The sequence below is a fragment of the Argopecten irradians genome, chromosome 2 (genome assembly GCF_041381155.1).
Source record: "Argopecten irradians isolate NY chromosome 2, Ai_NY, whole genome shotgun sequence".
NCBI lineage: Eukaryota > Metazoa > Mollusca > Bivalvia > Pectinida > Pectinidae > Argopecten > Argopecten irradians.
The window spans coordinates 12,303,806-12,326,391 of NC_091135.1; the positions used below are offsets into that span (position 1 = coordinate 12,303,806).

At 36.5% G+C, this 22,586-nt stretch overlaps 1 protein-coding gene across 1 annotated transcript in view; it reads left to right on the forward strand.

Moving 5' to 3' along the window:
- LOC138316442 (transformation/transcription domain-associated protein-like) overlaps positions 1-21,529 on the forward strand; it is a 63,281-nt gene extending 41,752 nt beyond the window's left edge. Inside the window, 33 exon segments of the mRNA XM_069258137.1 lie at positions 153-398; positions 813-923; positions 2,204-2,386; positions 2,671-2,820; positions 3,224-3,343; positions 3,610-3,753; positions 4,015-4,155; positions 4,739-4,897; positions 5,030-5,121; positions 5,627-5,762; positions 6,127-6,231; positions 6,895-6,990; positions 8,263-8,381; positions 8,874-8,991; positions 9,323-9,438; positions 9,618-9,729; positions 10,207-10,418; positions 11,093-11,281; positions 11,860-12,008; positions 12,153-12,308; positions 12,617-12,813; positions 13,331-13,430; positions 13,521-13,728; positions 14,146-14,235; positions 14,580-14,673; positions 15,201-15,308; positions 15,539-15,646; positions 16,296-16,412; positions 17,254-17,469; positions 18,353-18,494; positions 19,698-19,894; positions 20,473-20,578; positions 21,122-21,529. Of these exon segments, the coding sequence (XP_069114238.1) occupies positions 153-398; positions 813-923; positions 2,204-2,386; positions 2,671-2,820; positions 3,224-3,343; positions 3,610-3,753; positions 4,015-4,155; positions 4,739-4,897; positions 5,030-5,121; positions 5,627-5,762; positions 6,127-6,231; positions 6,895-6,990; positions 8,263-8,381; positions 8,874-8,991; positions 9,323-9,438; positions 9,618-9,729; positions 10,207-10,418; positions 11,093-11,281; positions 11,860-12,008; positions 12,153-12,308; positions 12,617-12,813; positions 13,331-13,430; positions 13,521-13,728; positions 14,146-14,235; positions 14,580-14,673; positions 15,201-15,308; positions 15,539-15,646; positions 16,296-16,412; positions 17,254-17,469; positions 18,353-18,494; positions 19,698-19,894; positions 20,473-20,578; positions 21,122-21,231 (4,647 nt within the window). The 3' untranslated portion in view covers positions 21,232-21,529.
- Positions 21,530-22,586: the final 1,057 nt, after the last annotated feature.

Below are 22,586 nucleotides of genomic sequence, written 5' to 3' on the forward strand. Positions count from 1 at the left end.
TACCTTCATGAATTGTATGACTTGATGTAATGTATCTTCATACATTGTATGACTTGAACTTGTACTTATTCTGTCAGCAATGTAAGAGATTGTTCTGTTTACTTATATATTTTCTGTCATCCATGCAAGAGGTTATTTTGTTTTTTATTCAGACACCTATAGCAATCAACCAGTCGCCCAGTATCAGGGAGAAAGCCATACTGTTGGTGAAACTCATGCAGCATGTGGAGAAACGCTTCCCAGATGAACAAGAACTGAACGCTCAGTTCCTGGAGTTAGTCAACTATATTTACCGTGACGAAAGCCTCAGCGGGACAGAACTAACCTCGAAACTTGAGTCGGCTTTCCTCAGTGGCTTACGATGTAATCAACCCTCTATCAGACATAAGTTTGTGGAGGTAAGGTTAAACATAGTAAAAATTGACATTCTTTCTCTTGTTACATCAAAATTATATAGCTGAGAAACTAGATGGCTGTCAAACTGATGTTATCATCGTAAAGAAAATTCAGCCTTTTGCATTTTCACTTTGGATTGCAGTATTTAAAAAGTCAGGTTTTAAATAATTCATAAAAATGAATTCTAAGGAAATGTTTAGATTAAATGAATTAACATGTGAGAAATCTACTAAATAATTCATATTAAAAATGAATTCTAAGGAAATGTTTAGATTAAATGAATTAACATGTGACAAATCTACACGTTGTCCAATTTTTTTTTCAAAGACTTCCTAAGATGAGGTGCTATGGGCATTAGATAAAATTGTATTTGAATTTTTTAGTAAAAAAAAATTCTTTTTGTTATGTATATATAGGTATTTGAGAACTCAATCCCCCGACGAATGTTTGACCGTCTGCTGTATATCACCTGTACACAGAACTGGGAAGCCATGGGAACCCACTTCTGGATCAAGCAATGTGTGGAGGTAAGAAGATGCTTCTCATCATGATGATTTAATTTAACTATCACCAAAAATATTGAATTTAAACAGAATCCTTATAATAGATTTCCATTTAGAAAATAACAGATTTTGAATTTCGAAAGTATCTTTGCCTGTTTTCCTATATTCATAATTATTTTGATAGACAAATATTTAGATTTAAAATATTTCTATTTGATACTTTTTTTAGTTACAGTGGAACCTCCCAAAACCGAACCTTCTCAAAACCGATCACCTCTAGAAACCGAACATGGATGTCATGTACGGAATGAATTCCTCTTTATTAATAGTATATAAAACTTCCCGAAACCGATCCCTCCCAATTCCGAATACCGGACCGATTTTGAGATCGGAATAGTCAAATGTAACTAAAATACACTTCTGAAAACCGGCCTTACCTGAGCGACACCGATAGATTGCATTGAGGTCTGATCAACCGACCGTGAAATACACATACCTGTACCATAGTTGTTGTATGTCATGTCCTTGGATATGTATATACCGATGGGAAGGCTATAGGTACACAGTAATTATATCCGAGATGGTGGTGTAAATTATTTAATCATGCCTATTGTTTAGATATCTAACGAAGGTCTACCATGTGCACGCGGTTTGTTTACTGTAGGAAAACAAACAGAGCTAGTAATAAAGAGAAAGTTTCGTATTCAAATCACACGGGTTTTTTTTATTTTCATATGTAGTTGTCGGATAACGTAAATTATCTGTATGAAGAAGCCGGAGCCACGTATTGTTTTAGAAAATGTCTGTCATATAATGACCGGCATCGACTGATCATCGTGTAATATTAGACCATATAATTTGATTCTTGACGTAACCGGAAGCGATCGGTCGTATGTAGGTTGCAGACGAGAACATCCCAAAGAACATTCACGCAACTAACTAACTAAACTACGTTTATAAGCGGTAACAAAGTCAAGTTTGCTGTAATCCATTCCTTTTAAACGTATGATTCTCTCTTTTGTGATAACATTAACATTAACAACCAATATCGGTCGGTTTTTAACGAACACTAGGCATACATGCGGTGCACTAATGTAAAAAACGACTTCCGATCGATTAAATCCGGATCGTGATGATCGGTATTCGGTTCACTTCTCCAAACCGAACCCTCTCTAAACCGGCCGAAATTATATGCACCCATCATGATCGGTTTCGGGGGGTTCCACTGTATTTTGTTTGGCGACTTAAAATATACAGAGCCTGCTATGTAACAAATAATTTGATTGGTTATTCTTTACTTTAAGTTATTGCTCTCCGTGGCTATGAATGGTCACAGTATCCAAAGCTCGTCTTCCTTGAACCTGTTGCCATCAGCAAGTTCCATCGTGAATTTGGCAGACAGTCAGGACCGCGCTGCCTTTCAGACCATCATGAAGATGAAGGAAGAACCAATGGATGTTGAATCGGTAGATTCAAATAAGGAGGAGGTAACTCTATTCTTACTCTTTTTAAATAGCCAAAGAATGATTACATTTTAATGGTCCATGCCAAAATTTTAATACAGCTAAATCGAGGTACATTGATTCTTTAAACCCTATAGATAGGCATGTTGATATTTTGCACTCATTTAAGATTCAAGTTTTTTTTTAAAGTTTTTGGAAAGCGCACCTCAACAATTAAACTTTTAAATGTTGCCATTGCACCATGTTAGTTAAACAAAATCCTACTTTAACTTAAAATTTTGAAATTTGTGATTTTCTTGGGCTTTCAGGAAGAGATTGATATGGAGCTAAGTGGTGTGTCTTCAGATGAGAACATTCCCAAAGAACCTCCCAAGAAAGAAAATCAGGACCCTCGTCAGAACATCAATACCCTGTTACAACGTCAGGCCAAATTTCTGGAGAGTTGTCGAGAGGTCAAGGTCGGTATATTCTTTCATGTCAACATTCTATTTTAGCTCCATGATTGTAATAGATATAAAATCTATTTTGTTGAGATCAACTTATTCGCCACTATACAGATTTATGTATGACCTTAAGTTAATACCAGTAGACTTTGTAAAATCTGTTTAATAAAGTTTCCAATTTTCACTTTATCATTCAGTGTCCTATTTCATTACAAATTCTGTCAGATATTTGTGACTTTTTAAAGTGATTCCTTGTCCTGTTTCGTCAATACATGTTATAACTGTATAACCTAGTGTCCTCTGATTTATCTGTATGACCTATCTTACCTGTAGAGGTGTCCTATGTAGTACCTGTAAGACCTGTTTTACCTGTAAACAGTGCCATATGTTTTACCTGTATAACCTATTGTACCTGTAGACGGTGTCCTATCTGAATGCCCTGTCCCAGCTGTGTCACACATCCACAGACTTGGGTCATGCTTCCTGGGTTGACTGTTTCCCACGGATTTGGAAAATTCTCTCAGACAAACAGCAACAGGTATGTCTAGAAATTCCTTGTTTTAACAAATCTATGTGTTTGAATTTGCCTCTTAACAGCAAAAACACTGCTTGAAAATACAAAAATTCTGAAATTTCTTTTCTTCATATAATAAAATTGTACAACAGATAGTTCAACGACATCTTAAAACTATATAAAACCTTGTTTTGTGTGTGTTTGCTTCATCATAAGTCAAAATATATACCATCAAGTCTAGAGGTCTTGTTGACGGTTGTGACATACCACTAAACACCTTTATGTTTCAGATGTTAGGGGGAGAGCTGATTCCCTTCATGTGTAGTGGAAGTCATGTTATCCAAAAGGACTGCCACCCATCTTCTATACACACATTCCTCGAGGGACTGTCTCACTGTGTCCCTCCAGTACCCATACGTCCCTGTGTCCTCAAGGTAATATACACCTCTTATATTTCTATACACACATTCCTCGAGGCACTGTCTCACTGTGTCCCTCCAGTACCCTGAAGTCCTTGTACAATACGTCCCTGTGTCCTATGTATAATATACACATATATCTGTGACATTACAAACATAGGACATGTATCATCTTTGTAATATGAAAGACATTAAGAATAATAGGTTTGATATGCTAGATGTTGTTGGAAACTAGAAATTTAACAGTTTGTTAAAGATGTATTGTCATGTTAACAGTACCTTGGCCGCACACACAATCTATGGCACAGAGCCTGTCTCCAACTGGAACAGATCGCATTTGAGAACAGTCCTGGTCTCCAGGTGAAGAACCGACCGGTCAGCGAGTACGAGTTTGAACCGGTCACTTCTCCACAACAGGTAAATCATATACCTTCAAACATCTTTTAAACTTTCTACATAATTATCTTACCTGGACAGCAGCATTATTCTTGTAGTCATCTTTCTACAGTGAAACAGCTGTAAAATTTTATACTATAGGGTTAAAAATATTATTGTTGGACTAGCCAGAACATATCGCAATCTGGACGGAAACGCCAGGGAACATATTTAACTGTCCTGATTTTTGATTCACTACATATTTTTAAATAAGTAGCGTCTTTTGTGAATTATCATTGAACACACCGGAATGTTTGGCCCTGGGGATATCTCACTCCGGAATTTCCTCAAGCATTTTCCTAATTTGTTTTTAGACGATGGATTTGAACTCAATAAGTGCCAGGGCATTTAGAAAAACATAATAAGCCAACAAATTCTTGCCATTCTATACAGTTTTGTGTAGTTTTGGTCTTCTTTATTTATGCCTGGGCATAATTGAAATAAAGGCCTCAAACAGGAGGAGGGGTGCTTATAGGGACATGGGCTCTAATTGGGGTCGAACACGGTAATTGTGTGATTTCTTCACGAGAATATCTTATTCAATGACATATATGGTCCTGTACAGGAGACATTGGATGCCTTGTGTGAACTCTACTCCCTACTCAAGGAAGAGGACATGTGTGCTGGTTTATGGCAGAAACGAGCAAAGTTTGCCGAGACCAACATTGCCCTGTCTTATGAACAACATGGCTTCTTTGAACAAGCTCAGGCCTCTTATGAACAGGTTTAGTATAATTATGGAAATTTTTGATAGATTTATGAAATTGGTTATGGTAACAGTCATCTTTTAATGTATATATCTAGGTTTTTAAAAAAGGATAGCTTTATGAACTATTGTGTACTATTGTTTTTGAAGGCGATGGGTAAAGCCCGTTCTGACCACAACTCTGGCCCAGCGTCACCGTCAGTGTTGCCGGAGTACCGCCTTTGGGAGGAGCGTTGGATACGGTAAGTAACATGTACAAAAGCTACATATTGGTATTTCAGTTGATCTATATGATGATTGGGGTTTGATTTCATATCTTCACTTCTTCATTACTCACGATATTTCTACTTGGACAGGTGCTCTACAGTAATTGATATTTGCTCACTCTATCCATATATCTACCTGGATAGGTCCTGGATAGGTGCTCTAAAATAATTGATATTTGCTCTCTCTATCCATATATCTACTTGAACAGGTGCTCTAAAATAATTGATTATAATTTGCTATATCTATATTTCTACTTAGACAAGTACTCTAAAATAGTTGATATTTGCTCGCTCTATCCATATTTCTACCTGGATAGGTGCTCTAAAATAATTGATATTTGCTCACTCTATCCATATTGCTAATTGAACAGATGCTAAAAAAAATAGTTGATATTTGCTTGCTCTATCCATATTTCTACTTCGACATGTGCTCTAAAGTAATTGATATTTGCTCACTCTATCCATATTTCTGCTTGGACAGGTGTTCTAAAGAACTAAACCAGTGGGATCTGTTGAAGGAGTATGCGGGAGCCAAGGGTAACACCAATCCCCATCTAGTCCTGGAGAGTGCTTGGCGGGTCCCTAACTGGGCTCTCATGAAGGATGCCCTTGCTCAGGTAAACATGGTCCCCTCTATTGACTTTCTGATGGACCACCATTAGAGGGCTACAACAGCAAATTAAATGTGGAATCAAACTATTCTATAAATTACAAAACATGTGTGATGGGCATGTGACCTTTACACACACTGCAATTCTGGAGAAAAATTTGATCCTAGTCTGGTTTTGTAGAGAAGTTCCATTGATGAACAGGTATTTTTTTTATGATAATATGTTAGGACAGTTCAACATTATATTGTATACAAATTATAATCCACATATAAGGGGAAAACTGAGCATTGACATGTATTTTTATGGTAACAGGTTGCTTCATTTATTCAGATGTCTGGCTTTTGCATATCTATCTTCTTTTTATTTATAGGTGGAGTTGTCCTGCCCCAAAGAAATGGCCTGGAAGGTGAACCTGTACCGCGGTTACATTGCTATTTGTCAACCAGATGACCACCATCTCAACACTGTCACCATGGTAAAACAACATTACTATTGGTTGGGTAAAGAGAAATTAGACATTGAACATAAAAGTTTGCATTTTATATTGTTGGGTTAAGACAAATCATATATTGCTCATAAAAGTTGGCAATGTATATTGATGGGTAAAGAGAAATCAGATATTAGAAATAAGAATTGGCAATCTAGATTGATGGGTAAAGAGAAATCAGACGTTGAACATAAAAGTTGGCAATTTATATTGATGGGTAAAGAGAAATCAGACGTTGAACATAAAAGTTGGCAATTTATATTGATGGGTATAGAGAAATAGGACACTGAACATAAAAGTTGGCAATTTATATTGATGGGTATAGAGAAATAGGACACTGAACATAAAAGTTGGCAATTTATATTGATGGGTAAAGAGAAATAGGACATTGAACATAAAAGTTGGCAATTTATATTGATGGGTATAGAGAAATAGGACACTGAACATAAAAGTTGGCAATTTATATTGATGGTTAAAGAGAAATCAGATGTTGAACATAAAAGTTGGCAATGTATCAGATTTTCACCAGAATTCTATAGCATTCTTTCCGCTGACTTTCCACAAAATCTTGTGAGATTTAATACTTGATGCTTCACTGAGGTGAGCGTATTGTGTCAATTACTAAAATAGGTCATTGTATTTTGTTCATAGATTGAGAGACTGGTGGAGGTTTCCAGTAATTTAGCGATCAAGGAGTGGAGGAGACTACCCAGCATAGTGTCACATATCCACGTACCACTATTACAGGTTAGTGTCACATATCCACGTACCACTATTACAGGTTAGTGTCACATATCCACGTACCACTATTACAGGTTAGTGTCACATATCCACGTACCACTATTACAGGTTAGTGTCACATATCCACGTACCACTATTACAGGTTAGTGTCACATATCCACGTACCACTATTACAGGTTAGTGTCACATATCCACGTACCACTACTACAGGTTAGTGTCACATATCCACGTACCACTACTACAGATTAGTGTCACATATCCACGTACCACTACTACAGGTTAGTGTCACATATCCACGTACCACTATTACAGGTTAGTGTCACATATCCACGTACCACTATTACAGGTAAGTGTCACATATCCACGTACCACTACTACAGGTTAGTGTCACATATCCACGTACCACTACTACAGGTTAGTGTCACATATCCACGTACCACTACTACAGGTTAGTGTCACATATCCACGTACTCTACTACAGGTTAGTGTCACATATCCACGTACCACTACTACAGGTTAGTGTCACATATCCACGTACCACTACTACAGGTTAGTGTCGCATATCCACGTACCACTACTACAGGTTAGTGTCACATATCCACGTACCACTACTACAGGTTAGTGTCACATATCCACGTACCACTACTACAGGTTAGTGTCACATATCCACGTACCACTACTACAGGTTAGTGTCACATATCCATGTACCAGTACTACAGGTTAGTGTCACATATCCACGTACCACTACTACAGGTTAGTGTCACATATCCACGTACCACTATTACAAGTTATATACCATGAATAGATTATTTTATTAGTTTTAAGAATAACAACACTAATAACCCCACCAACTATATATTGCTATTTCTTGGTAATTTTATATTGATTAAGCATTGTTATTCGTTTTAAAACTAAAAGTATTGACATCTGGGCTATAGTGTAATAGGAAAACATTACAGTGAATGTATAAAAGTATATATAATAGGGGAGATAACTTTACTTTGATTAATGTCCTTATTAATGAAAAAATACAGATAATGTGGTGCTAAAAATACTCTATATCTGGTGACAGTTCAAGTTTAACACTAATTTCTAATTTCTAATTTATTTCCTTAAATGATATACCTTTTATTTTGTTGATTTAACAATAATTGATATTTTCATTTGGTTAATAAAACATTATATTGACCTTTCTAATTTCTTTTACTGTAGTTATTGTATTTGACAATGTATCAATTTTAGCTATGTTGTAATGTTGTCCCATTGTTTGTTATATAGGCTGCTCAACAAATTATGGAGCTTCAGGAAGCTGCCCAGATAAACCAAGGACTCCAACCTGCCAACATTACTCGCAGCTCGAGTCTCCATGACATGAAAGCCATCGTCAAAACTTGGAGGTAGGACTTGAGAGTTACATGCTGTCCATTGATGTTCTGTCTTGTCGTTATTTTACATGTACTGTATTTGACCCAATAAGGGCCCAGGGCATTTGAAAAATTGAAAAAATGAAAAGGTGCATTATTGAAAACCTATACAGTTTTGTGTAGTTTTGATCTTTATTTATGCCTGGGCAATTGAAATTGAGGCATCAAATGGAGGAGAGGTGCTTATATGGACATGGGCACTTATTGAGTCGAATACGGTAACTTTATTCTATACAATGGTAAAGAATTGAGTATATGTGGCACATCTTTCTCACTGTTTCTCGATATCACAGTTTTGAAAATTAGACATCACCTTATCAACTCAATAAGAGGACTCTTAATTGATGTTTGTGCTTGGAATAAAAGTGGAGCATTTCATTGAATACATTCTTGATGGAAGTCGAGTGTGTACTATTGATGTGATAAAATGTTGAACTTTGAATTAAGTTCAGATTTTGGTTGTAGGAATCGACTGCCAATGATATCTGATGACCTCTCCCACTGGAGTGATATCTTTACATGGAGGCAGCATCACTATACATTTATAGTCGATCACTATGACAACCACTCTCAGCAGGATCCTGTAAGTGTTTGATTAGGATCAGAATTCCAAATTTTGTGTGGATCATAAACAAGTTCTATTGGTAATATTCAATAAATAATTTTATTTATAAGAATGTGGGAAAAAAAAATGGGCTATTTTTGTGAATACAGTATCATTTAAGTAGTTATGGACAGATTCTGTTGTACCTCTCGGTAGTTTAATTGTTAGCGTATCTGGCCGGTGTTCTGAGGTCATGGGTTCAAACCCAGACTTGCCCTTCCACTCCTAATCTATCTTAACCTTGGTGTTTGATAAAATCTTCAAATACATTTATAATTTATTGAACTGTTTTTATTGACTAAACTTTTAGCAAAACAGTAACCACTCGATGTTGGGCGTCCATGCTTCAGCCCAAGCTATCATACATTTTGGAAAAATAGCTCGCAAACACAACCTGACTGGTGTTTGTCTGGATTCTCTTAGCAGGTATACTATTTATCTATCAATGAACTCTTTCATTGTTAAGTTAAAAGACTAAAATATATCATGCTGATTTTGATTCCTCATTATTTGTACATGATAATAGCTAAATTTGTGTAGAAAAAAACAATTGAGCTTGGAAATAAACTTGAACTTAATACGGAGAATAATGATTTTCTTCACAGAATCCACACAATACCAAGTGTGCCGATTGTAGATTGTTTCCAGAAGATCCGCCAGCAAGTCAAGTGCTACCTACAGATGTCAGGATCAATGGGAAAGACTGAACTGAATGAGGTAGGGAAGGCCCCGACAGGTTGGGGCTACTCATTCTCAAACTATGGTATTTGACCCAATAAGAACCCAGGGTGTTTAAAATTGAAAATACGAAAAGGTGCTTAATAAGAAGAAATGATGGCAAACCTTTACAGTTTTGTGTAGTTTTGGTCTTTTTTTTTTTATGCCCAGGCAATTGAAATTGGGGCCTCAAAAAGGAGGAGGGGCCCTTATAGGGATATGGGCACTTATTGGGTCAAATAAGGTATTAATATTCATATTATTGACTGTATTTGTGCAATTATGCTAACTTTTTGCAAATATTCCCATACATTGCTGGATGATAGAATAGCTGTGATAGAATAATAGTTTAGATTTTAATTGATATGCATGACCTGGTAAGATTTCAAATATTTACTATTATGTACTAAGTGTATTTCATTAATTTGATGTTCACCTATTTGACAGTGTTATTTTACATGGTGCTGTTTACTGCAGGGTTTGGAAGTGATTGAGTCCACAAATCTCAAGTACTTCACAAAAGAGTTCACTGCTGAGTTTTACGCTCTCAAAGGGATGTTCTTAGCTCAAGTTGGCCGCTCCGATGACGCTAACAAGGCCTTCTCTGCAGCTGTCCAGATGCATGACACGCTGGTCAAGGCTTGGGCACTCTGGGGAGACTATCTAGAAACAGTTTTCACTCGAGAAAAGTAAGTTACTGATCAAACCTTGGACACTCTAGTGGACTATCTAGAAACAGTTTTCACTCGAGAAAAGTAAGTTACTGATCAAACCTTGGACACTCTAGTGGACTATCTAGAAACAGTTTTCACTCGAGAAAAGTAAGTTACTGGTCAAACCTTGGACACTCTAGTGGACTATCTAGAAACAATTTTCACTCGAGAAAAGTAAGTTACTGGTCAAACCTTGGACAGTCTAGTGGACTATCTAGAAACAGTTTTCACTTGAGAAAAGTAAGTTACTGGTCAAGCCTTGGGCACTTTGGCGAGACTATGTAGAAACATTTTTCATGTGAAAAAGGCAAGTTCATATGATGTTCATAAAAGTGAATTACGCCATAAAAAGTAACAATCTTTGCAGTGAATTTATCAACTGAAGGTATTAAATGTAGATTTCATGGAATAAACTTTAAAAAATCAACACCAGATCTATCCCATCCCCAGTCCCAGGTGAAAAAATCACCCTAATTCAAGTTTGATTTTCACAGGATAAATTAATAATTTTTGCATACTCTCACTGATATTTTTGATTACTATACAAGTATGTCATGTAAACATTTTATCTTCCCAAAAAATTGTTTCCAATTTTGTAAATATTTTGTGAATTGGAACAAAAGACATAAAATATTGCAACTGTTGTACAGACAAATGAACCTGGGTGTGTCGGCCATCACGTGTTTCCTGCATGCCTGTCGACACCAGAATGAGAGCAAGTCCCGTAAATACCTGGCCAAAGTCCTATGGCTGTTAACGTACGACGATGAAAAGACAACTCTGGCAGAAGCTGTTGATAAATACTGTGTTGGGGTACCACCTATACAGTGGCTACCATGGTAAGTGACCTAAATATCTCGTCATCTGTCTTTCATCATCTGTCTCATGTCATCTGTGTCATCTGTATGTCACATCTGTGTCTTGTCATCTATATCTTCATCTGTATCATATATATTTAATCATCTGTATCTCGTCATCTGTATCTCGCAATCTGTATCTCACCATCTGTATCTTGTCATCTGTCATCTGTCTCTTGTCATTTCTCTTGCTATCACTCTTGTCATCTGTATTTTGTCATCTCTATCTCGCCATCTGTCTCCTTTCATCTGTCTCTCATGATTTATCTCTCATCCTCTGTATCTTGTGTTTTGTACATTTTTTTTCTCGTCATCTGTCTCCTGTTTCTTGCCATCTGTATCTCATTATCTTTCTCCTGTTATCTGTATCTTGTCATCTGCCTCTTATCATCTGTATCTCATCATCTTTCTGTCATCTTGGTCTTGTCATCTGTATCTTGTCATCTGTCTCTTGTCATCTGTATTATCATCCCTGTCATCTCTATCTTATCATCTGTCTCCTGTCATCTGTCTCTCATGATTTGTCTATCAACTGTATCTTGTCTCTTGATGTATTGTAGGATTCCCCAGCTGTTGACCTGTTTAGTGAGAAATGAGGGTCGACTTATCATTAACCTTCTCCATCAAGTCGGACGAATGTATCCTCAGGCAGTCTACTTTCCAATCCGTACTCTGTATCTCACTCTCAAGATAGAGCAGAGAGAGCGTTGTAAGTAAAGATAGAGTACAATACATACCATATTCGATCCATTAAGTGCCCAGGGCACTTAAAATGTGTCTTATGAAAGCACTATTCCAGGAAATTTGTAAATATTTTCTTTTTTGTGTAGTAACAATTTTCTTTCTTTTACAGTTAAGAGCGGAGAATTCAGTTTATCTCAAGGTCGAACAACAGCTGGTGCAACTTCAACATCAGCTACCATGGCAACATCAACAACAGCTACAACAACAACAACAGCAGTGTCTAATCCCCCTACTCCCTCAACGCCGGCCACCCCGGGCACTCCAGGTAAGTGTCCCAGATGCAGTGAACCATATATAATATTGTTGTGTCACAATAATGTCTTTGATTTGAAAGAACACTACCCCCACCTCCCTGCCCCCTCCCCTGCCACCACACACAACAAAGTTAGAGGGTAAGCGTATATATGATTCAGGTTGTCGGTCTGTAGACACTGTGATCGACCGGCTACACCTCCTGAACTACTAGAGCGATTTCAAAGAAACTTAGTGGCAATAATCGTTATACAGTGTAATGTGCATATCTGTCTCGGAACTGATGAAAGAAACCTGAAAGTTTATACAAATATGTTACAGATAGCAGTGGTACAGATACTAGTGTGCAGCCAGCGCCACAGACAAGCCAGACTTCAACTCGTCAGAGTTCCACGGCCCAGGGTGACGCTGGTCCAATCCGAGCTCCTGCCCCCATGTGGCGCTGTAGTAAGATCATGCATATCCAGCGTGACTGCCATCCCACAATCCTCAGTTCCCTGGAGGGAATTGTAGACCAGGTAAGGAAACATCAAAAAACAATGGGAGGTTCTCAAAGCACTGTTTGTCTTAAATGACACTGTAAACAATAAGACAATTCAATTGATTATAACATGTTGTTGTAGTGTTGTGTGGTCACATAAACCAAATTAACAAATACACTAAGATATGTAATTATACTTGTTTCTGTATACTGCAAAGCATTTTACATGAGAAATCCTAACTACTTAAATCATTTTAAATTATAGAGATTTTACATAATGCAGGGCCAAGTTTCATGAACAATTTCTTAACTTTAAGGAACTCCTTAACTTAAATTTCCCTGTAGAAAAGCATTACTAAAGTCCAGGAAAAAAATCTTAAGTTAAGGAGCCTTCCTTTAAATTCATAATGCTTTCCTATTGAGAATTTTAAGTTAAAGGATTCCTTAAATTTAAGGAATGTTCATAAAACTGGGCCCAGTTGGATGAAAAGAAATCTTCCCCTTGAGTTAAATTACAGGGTTCTATTATACAAAATAACTCCTTCTTGTTGTAGATGGTTTGGTTCCGTGAGAACTGGTATGAAGAAGTGTTACGACAGCTCCGACAAGGACTCGCTAAATGTTATGCTGTCGCTTTTGAGAATAGGGGTGCAGGTAATTATCATTATTTATATTTTTTGTGAAAACTTTAGTTCTTTGTTTAATTTTCATTTTTATTAACTTTGACCTTTATTTGTGTTGCAGTGGCGGATGCAACCATTACGCCACATACCCTGAACTTTATGAAGAAGCTGGTGAGCACATTTGGTGTTGGAATAGAGAATGTGTCGAGTGTGACGACAACCTTCTCGTCTGCAGCCTCCGAGTCTTTGGCGCGTCGTGCACAGGCCACAGCTCAGGACCCAGTGTTCCAGAAGATGAAGAGTCAGTTTACTACTGACTTTGACTTCAGGTAAAACCATTCGTTCAACATTGTATTGGACACAATATTCTCATCTAGCTCCTATAAAATTATGTGGACAGTTGGTTTGGATAAATTCCACAATCTGCATGATTAAGTCCCACTATGTATCTGCGGAAATATTTTCATGATTCAGAAGAAAAATAAATCCTGTTGTATAGCATACAGAAATAAGACTTAATAGAAGTCAAGATGGGTGGTAAAGATTTTGAAATTCTTTATAAAAATTCAAGTAAATTGTAAATATTTTAAGTGGGTTCCACCTTTTACATGAACGGAATTCAGAAAGAATTCAACGTGACTATATGACGTCTATACGAACTGAGAATATAATGATGAAGTCGGAGGTATACTTGGATCATGCTTGGTAGGTGGTACCTTGTATTCTGGATGTTATTGTAATTTTAGTGTTCCTGGGTCAACCAAGCTACATAACCTCATCAGCAAACTCAAGAAATGGATCAAAATCCTTGAGGCCAAGACAAAGTTACTCCCAAAGTAAGTTACCAGTACAGTAATATTATTTTTGCAAAATTTCACAAACCTGTTGGAAATAGATCAAAGTATCATAGAAGCAATGAATTTAAATTTCTGATTATTACTCATATATCTGTCATACCTATGACGTCACAGAGTCAACAGAGATTTTGTGTAGAATGGCAAATTCTAGAAACTAAGTTTGTATTATGGTAAAGGACACATACACTAGAAGTTAATGTTAAAAATAATGCACAATTTTCATGTTTGAAGAACTATTTGCTGTCACGGTTTTCTAAGCACTCCTAACGGGGGAAATGTTCCTGTCTGAGTTACCTCCCTTATGTACTTGATTTTTGTCCTAGGTCCTTTCTGATAGAAGAGAAGTGCCGCTTTCTCAGTAACTTTTCACAACACACGGCAGAAGTTGAACTCCCAGGAGAATTCCTCCTACCAAAAGTAAGTCTTCTTTTCCTGTTTCTCCCTTACAAGTTATCTCCCCTTGACTAGTACTGATAGACATCAGGGCCGTTTTCGTTTATTTACGGTTTGACTGGTTGGACTATTTGTTCGTTTATTAATTAAAGACGGACTGGTGATTTTTATATTGTTTCTTGACAAAGCCCTCATAGGCCTGTATCAAAAAACTGCAATCCATCAGATTTATAAATTAATGACTTTAAACGAACCGTTGTTCCGAATAACAAAAACGGCCCCTGTTCTCTTCTTCCAAATTTCGATTTATCTTGTATAACATGGGTAAAGGTTTTCTATATGCCATTGTCTAAGAATATTGGATACAAAGTCAGAAAATCTGTTTTATATTAACACAAAGAATTGCTTGTATCTTTTATGTCTCCAAACTATACAAGAATGTGAGGAAGATATTTTATAGAACCATCTTGGACTACTTATCTCCATAACATATGGTACAGTTGCATCCCTGATTCTACATTATTAATGTTTTATTTTGTTCCTGTCAATAGCACAGCCACTACTATGTAAGAATTGCACGCTTCATGCCGCGCGTGGAGATTGTCCAGAAACACAACACGGCGGCACGTCGTCTCTACATCCGTGGTCACAATGGAAAGGTAGGTATAAGGTTGATCAAGTTTGGCAACAGCAATATAATGTTTTGTTTAAAAGCAATCATTACCCATTATCCGGTATTTTAGATCATTAACCTTCATTGAATACTTGATACTTTAAAGTATTATCTTACAAGCTAGTTAACTTTTTCAGACATTTTCATGGAGAAGTACCTGTATTAACGAGGGTTGTCTTTTGAATGAATAAATGATCTTACCTGTTGTTTTTACAGGTGTATCCTTACTTAGTCGTTAATGATGCGTGTCTGACCGAGTCACGGCGTGAAGAACGTGTCCTACAATTACTACGCATGCTGAATCACTTCCTCACAAAGCAAAAGGTAAAGTTTGTGTAATCTTAAAAAAAACTAACACTTGAATACATTCTCTGCCAACTCATGTCATTTTGATATTTGAGAGTTATTTGTTTATGTAACACCAGAGTTTGACACCTGCAGGGGAAAGACAGAGACTCTTGAGTTTTTCATGAAACGATCGATTTATTCCATAGAACTGTACCACGCATGAGTCAACCTGCAGCGTCAGCAACTTTGGCGCCAAATTCCGTTTAGTCATTACTGGAGTTATTTCCCTTACCTTGTCACAAGATATGTAAAAAATAAAGGCCCCCTCTGATTACCAGTTCTAATCTTACCTCAAAAATCTTAGAAACTCCACTCTTTTCACTTACTGTAAAATTCCCTGGTAACACACTCCCCCTCTAAAAGAGATGTCGCCCTTGACATCCAACATGGCATACTCTAGCAACAGTTTGATACAAGTAGTGGTCCATCTGTAACCCCCGAGGTACTAGTAGACTAGGTTACCTCCTAAATCTTGAAACTCCACTCTTATCACTTACCGTAAAATTCCCTGGTAACATTTAGCATGGAGACAGGCAAACTCCAATGTGCATCATTTACAGAAATAGTGATTCTTCAACCTTAATTCCTTCCTACACATATTAAACATTCCAATTCTTTATTACAGGAGACATGTAGAAGACTGCTATATTTCACCATTCCACGTGTGGTAGCCATATCGCCACAAATGCGCCTGGTGGAGGACAACCCTGCCTCTATCTCTCTTCTTGATGTTTACAAACAGGTGCTGTCCACCGTCAATATATTATCTTCTCTAGGACAAACTGATTATGATGCATGGTGAATTGGTTGTAGGGTATAAGTGATAGAAAGGTGGCTGTGATCCAAAGTATTGTGTGACAAAAGTTTAGTAACTAATCTCAACTTTAGTACTGTATTGTTACCTTAAAGTCATTGGGACATTTGATCTTTTACATCTTTACTATGTATTCCCAATACCATTGTATTGTAAAAAGAGTCCAATATTTCAGATGTTGTTGTCCATGAAATGTAATGTTGACTGGTCAACATTGACTGCTTATGTCAAGATGCCATCACACAATTTATTAGTATTCAGTACTACTTGGCAACTTATGCTGATGTGTGTAAACCAATGGGAATAATTCACGTATCACATGATACCTGATAACCTTGCTCAGGACCATTTTATCTATTGGTGATGGAATGAGGTTGTACGATGATGTCCCAAGCTAACGTCGTTTCAGCGGGAAGATAAAAAAAAGGTGACGTTCCATCACCATTGGAGATACAAGTACCTCACAAATGTTATTAGATATCACGTGGTATGTGAATTATTCCCATTGTGGCATCCAGACATAAAAAAATCAGTTTTTTATCAATGTTCTATCATTCCTTGTGCTGCCAAATAGTTCACACATTCATGAATCCATCCTTTGTGATATTTGATTTCAAAAATTTGATGTCTGCATTCATTTCGTTTGCTACCGTTATAATTATACATGTGTAATGAATGGGATTTTTTCGTATTTATATAGATAATAGAAGAAATAACAAAACATTTGTGGACTATTGTACTCATTTCTTGCTGTGTTTCACTATTTAAGAGATGTGCTAAGAGAGGTATTGAACATGATGCCCCTATTGCGCGTTACTATGAGAGACTTGCCACCGTTCAGGCTCGCGGCGCCCAGGCCAGCCATCAAGTACTTCGTGATGTTCTCAAGGAAGTGCAGACCAATATGGTACCTCGCGGCCTTCTGAAGGAGTGGGCTCTTCATACATTCTTAACAGCAACAGATTACTGGACGTTCAGGAAAACAGTGAGTTTATCACTAAGATTAGAAATATGAAAGTCCGAAATATGGTAAAGATCAAAGAAACTTAAAGTGAATAGTTGGGCAGAGAAAATAAGTCTAAATGAGTTCATCGGCCTTCCAAAAGTCCTTACATACAAACGGCGGTCCAGTTCTGCTTACCTTGTCCAGTTTTGACCATTGAAATTATGGAAAAGCCCCATGTAAATTTAGCACATTTCTAAAAAAAATCTTTGAAAGTGAGGCTGCTTGGAAATGTCAACACGAACATTGCTAGTCCAAGAGCCAAGAGGACATGTTAGGATTTCTATAATATAAATTAACTTCATCCCATTCAGAGCAATTTTCACAGGAAATGTGTATTCCATAAGAAATTATACTGAGTATATTTACACCATTTTTACTCACTTTAGTTTTCCGTTGCCTGACTATTTACTTTAAAAATCAAATAATTAATTTTTCTTTGTTTTCATACCAAATTCGGGTTTCTGATTGGCTAATATTTTTTTTGCATACCACTATGAAAAAAAAATCCGAGAATGGCGCGAAACCCCGACGTTATCGTGACGTCACAATAGAGACATTGACGTTACGTATTGATTCGGAAAAAAAGAATCCCTTGAAAAACAACTGTAATGGTACATTTAAACATACTTCATTTTCAAATAGAGTATAAAATTAATTATAAGTATTGATGTCACTATTTTTTAATTTTATCGGGGATTCACACAGTTTGCAAACAATTTTTTTTTCATACCCCGATAAAATTAAAAAATAGTGACATCAATGCTTAAATCAATATTTACCCTGATAAAGATAAAGAAAAGTTGATGTTTACCTTGATACCCTATAAAGGACCTGGAAGAATAAGCTAATGTTTATGTTACAGATGACTATACAGCTGGCCCTGATGGGATTCGCTGAGTATGTGCTTCACCTGACCAGGATGAACCCCGACATGATGTACCTACATCAGGACTGTGGTTACCTTAACATCTCCTACTTTAAGTTTGATATTGATGACCAATCAGGTACTGATTCTTCTCGTTATGAATAAAAAATTATATAGAATAAATTGGAATTCAAAATTGTACAAATAGTTGGACTTCTCTGAACGGATATCATATACCGTATTCGACCCAATAAGCGCCCAGGGGCGTTTAAAAAATGGAAAAATATGAAAAGGTGCTAATAAGACAAAATTATTGCAAATCTAGACAATATTTTGTAGTTTTGGTCTTTATTTATACGTGGACAATTGAAATTGAGGCCTCAAAAAGGGGGAGGGCGCTTATAGGGACATGGGGGCTTATTGGGTCGAATACGGTTCATATGTGTATCAGCTTGATATATATTTTTAAAAATTTGAATGACACAGATCTTTATGTAAATTGACTCCATAACTGCAATACATAGCTCACCTGTGTCAGGCTCTCATTATGAGGTTTATTAAGTAAATAATTGAGTCTCTTGGTTATAGAAAATATTCAACCTTTGTTTAAGGTCACAGGGGTCAAAAAGGCTAAAATCTTTGAACAAATTTGAAAATTGGAATTCTACGTGAATTGACAGAGTTATTGTCCTTTGCAATTATACATTGGACCTTTTGAACGTGATTAATTGAGTAAATATTGACTGAGCTTCAGGAAACTTTGTAGGTAGTCTTACATCATACTTGTTCCTACATTCATTTACAGAGTTATTACCCTTTGCAATAATATTGCTATTTGACTTTGTGAATCTAATAATTACTAAAAGTAAATATTCACTAACTTGGAGGTTAATGAGTCTTTGTTTACAGTCTAAAATTTTGGAGGACTTTGAAAATCAGAATAATTTGACTAACTGACGGAGTTAAGCCCTTTTGCAATAGACCTTTTAAACACAATATTTTACTTGAGTAAATCTACTGATCTTAATGAAACTTGGCTTGCAGCCTTACAATTTTTGAACCAGTTTTACCATGGAAATTTTCTGACTAATAGGGTTACTGCACTAACACCAGAAATAGAATGATGATAATTTTATTGAAAACAAACTCTGTCAATACACTTGTATTAGTTTATTTGAGTAATGTGTTGAAATGCATCTTCAATGTTTACTGATATGACCTTTTATAACCCCAGGTGACCTTGAAGGAAGGCTCATATGTTTACTGATATGACCTTTTATAACCCCAGGTGACCTTGACGGAATGCTCACATGTTTACTGATATGACCTTTTATAACCCCAGGTGACCTTGATGCCAACCGTCCTGTTCCTTTCCGCCTTAGTCCTAACATAGCAGACTTCCTGACTACAACGAGTGTGACAGGACCTCTTACAGCCTCCATGGTGGCTGCTGCGCGATGTCTCGTCCAGCCACAGTATAAACTACCCAGTTTTCTACGGACCATCCTCCGTGATGAGTACATTACGTGGCACAAAAAGGTAATATATTACACAACGGACACATTGTCTTACCATAAAGCCCTAATTATCTTTTTGTTACACACTTAGACCCGTCAAGCATTTCACTATTTTACAGAAAGCTCACTATTTGAAGTAATGTTGCCTCTGTATTCCATATTCTGTCTTTGCATATTACAGAGTTAGCTCCCTTGCAGGTAGGTATTGATTGTTATGTCATTATTTTGTGAACGTTATTCACGTCGTCGTTTTCTCCAAAATGTGACATTACGCTTGCAAACTCATGACGTCACAATCAATACCTACCTGCTAGGGCAGATAACTCTGTAATATGCAAATACGGAATACATGGTGGGCACAGGCCTTGAAAAGTCCATTAAATTCACCAAATGGCCTTGATAAGTTGTAGCCAACACAACATTTAATTTTTGTATTGATTGAATCTAAATTTGATTTTTATGAGGCTTTGAAAATGACAAAAAAAGGCCTTGAGAAGTCCTTAAAAAGTTCTAGAATTTTCTTTTTTCTTTTTTTTTTTTTTCTAATTTCTGTATAAACCATATTATATATATTAATTAATTGATGTGATGATATAACAGAAACAAGAGGAGACAACTCCAGGGAGCGAACCATCTGACATGGATGGAGAACAGTTAATCGTGATGGTCAGTAAAGCTGTACAGGCCATAACAACCCGTCTACAAAGTGAGTATATATATATACTACACGCCATAACAACTCGTCTCCCAGGGGCCAGAGGGATGGGGCTGTCTTGCTCTAAATGACTTCTCTGAAAGTCATGAATGGATATTGCTCATATTCTTGGGATGGGGATTCAAATTTATACAAATGATTGAACTGGCCCCTTTGGGCAAGCTCTAATGGTCGTGACCAAATTGCTCATATTTTGTATGTAGTATCCTTACGGGTTGGCGATTCAAAAATTGTACAATTTGTTGGTCTGAACTTCTCGGGACCTGAGGGGTGGGGTCAATTGGTAAGACTTCTTCTTTGAATATTATGAATGGATTCATTTATCAACTTGATATGCTTCAAATTTCTTTTAAATTTGACAGCTTTATGAAAATTTAATCCATAACTGCATTACATGACATGCACAGTTTGTGTCAAGTTATAAGCCAGATAAATGTTTATTATTACTGAATTAACCCAGGTGAGTGATACAGGCCCCCTGAGCCTCTTGTGATGATATTATGACACATTTAGATTTATCTTTTCAACTTTCAGATCTTGCTAAGTTTGATGGTGCAGAAAGCAGTGTTAGTACCTTGGTTGCTGCAGCCAACAGCCACGACAATCTGTGTCGTATGGACCCCGCATGGCATCCATGGCTGTGATGTTTCTAAGACAGAGAAGTCACCCAGAAATAATGCGTATGTCATGTATGGATTGTAGTATCAGGCAGCTGTTTTAATATGATAGAACAAAAAACCCAGAAAGTGGTGTCATGCATGTTTCTGGGGACATTTCTAGTGGTTGAATTACTAAAAGGATTATTCTATAATACAATCTGTTGGTGACAGAATGGATATTTATTAACTCTGATTGGTTAGCTATATGAAGGGTTTATGTCACTATCATCAGTATTATCATGTCATTTTGCTGTTATTGTTATACAAATAGCATTTTTCATTTCATCTAAACCTGTGCTTCTAGAATGATATTATGTAAAATAATTACATCTCTCATTTTGATGAAGGATGACCTATGGTATTAGTGCTGATTCTGTTGGTTCTTTGTATAACCAAGACAGAAATTACAAATTGTTAAATATACATTTAGATACCAAATTTGACCAAATAAGCGCCCATGTCCCTATAAGTGCCCCTCACCATTTTTGAGGCCTCAATTTCAGTATTGCCCGGGCATAAACAAAGACCAAAACTACACAAAACTGTATAGATTTGCAATAATTTTGTCTTATTAGTACCTTATCATATTTTTTTTTAAATGCCCTGAGCACTTATTGGGTCGAATACGGTAGTTTATGAAGTTTTAGTTTCATGATCTAAATCTGATATGCAGTGCACTGCTGTTGCACCTTGGATCAAAGGTCAAATTTTCCCGTAATTATTGCAGAATATCTCGTCCTCAATTAAGTTTTAGTGCAATGTTATATAGTATTTGGCCCTTGGTTCATAGATTTTCAAATATGTTTACAGGCGTAATGAGTAAGAACTTAAATATAGGAGGCAGCAATATTTGTTCACAACATGAAATCTCTGGTCTAGCTGAATCTTGTCTAATATTGACATCGATATCCAGAATTAATTGGCTCTTGGTTCATAACTTTGAAATGTGTGCACAGGAGTAATGTTTTCAACCTTTGTAATCCCACTTTGCATATAAAATAAAAGAGTTATCTGCCCTTGCAGGTAGTTTTTGATTGTGACATGTATTTGTGAGTGCAACGTCATATTTTTCAGATAAAATGACTTTAATATCTATCTCAAAATAATGATGTCATAGAATTTCTATCACAAAATAATTATATTAAACTATCACCAGTATGTCAATACAATAAGGCGAAGGTGAGGATTGCTTTTTTTTGTTGGTTTTTTTCTGTACAGAATTTTAAGACCCAAGTTCTGTAACACTTTGATTTGAATCTCAAACAATGTCCTTATGACCTCTACAAAACCGGATATGTCCTGAAATAATGCTGGTCAGCTAGGATGTAAACAAACAATAC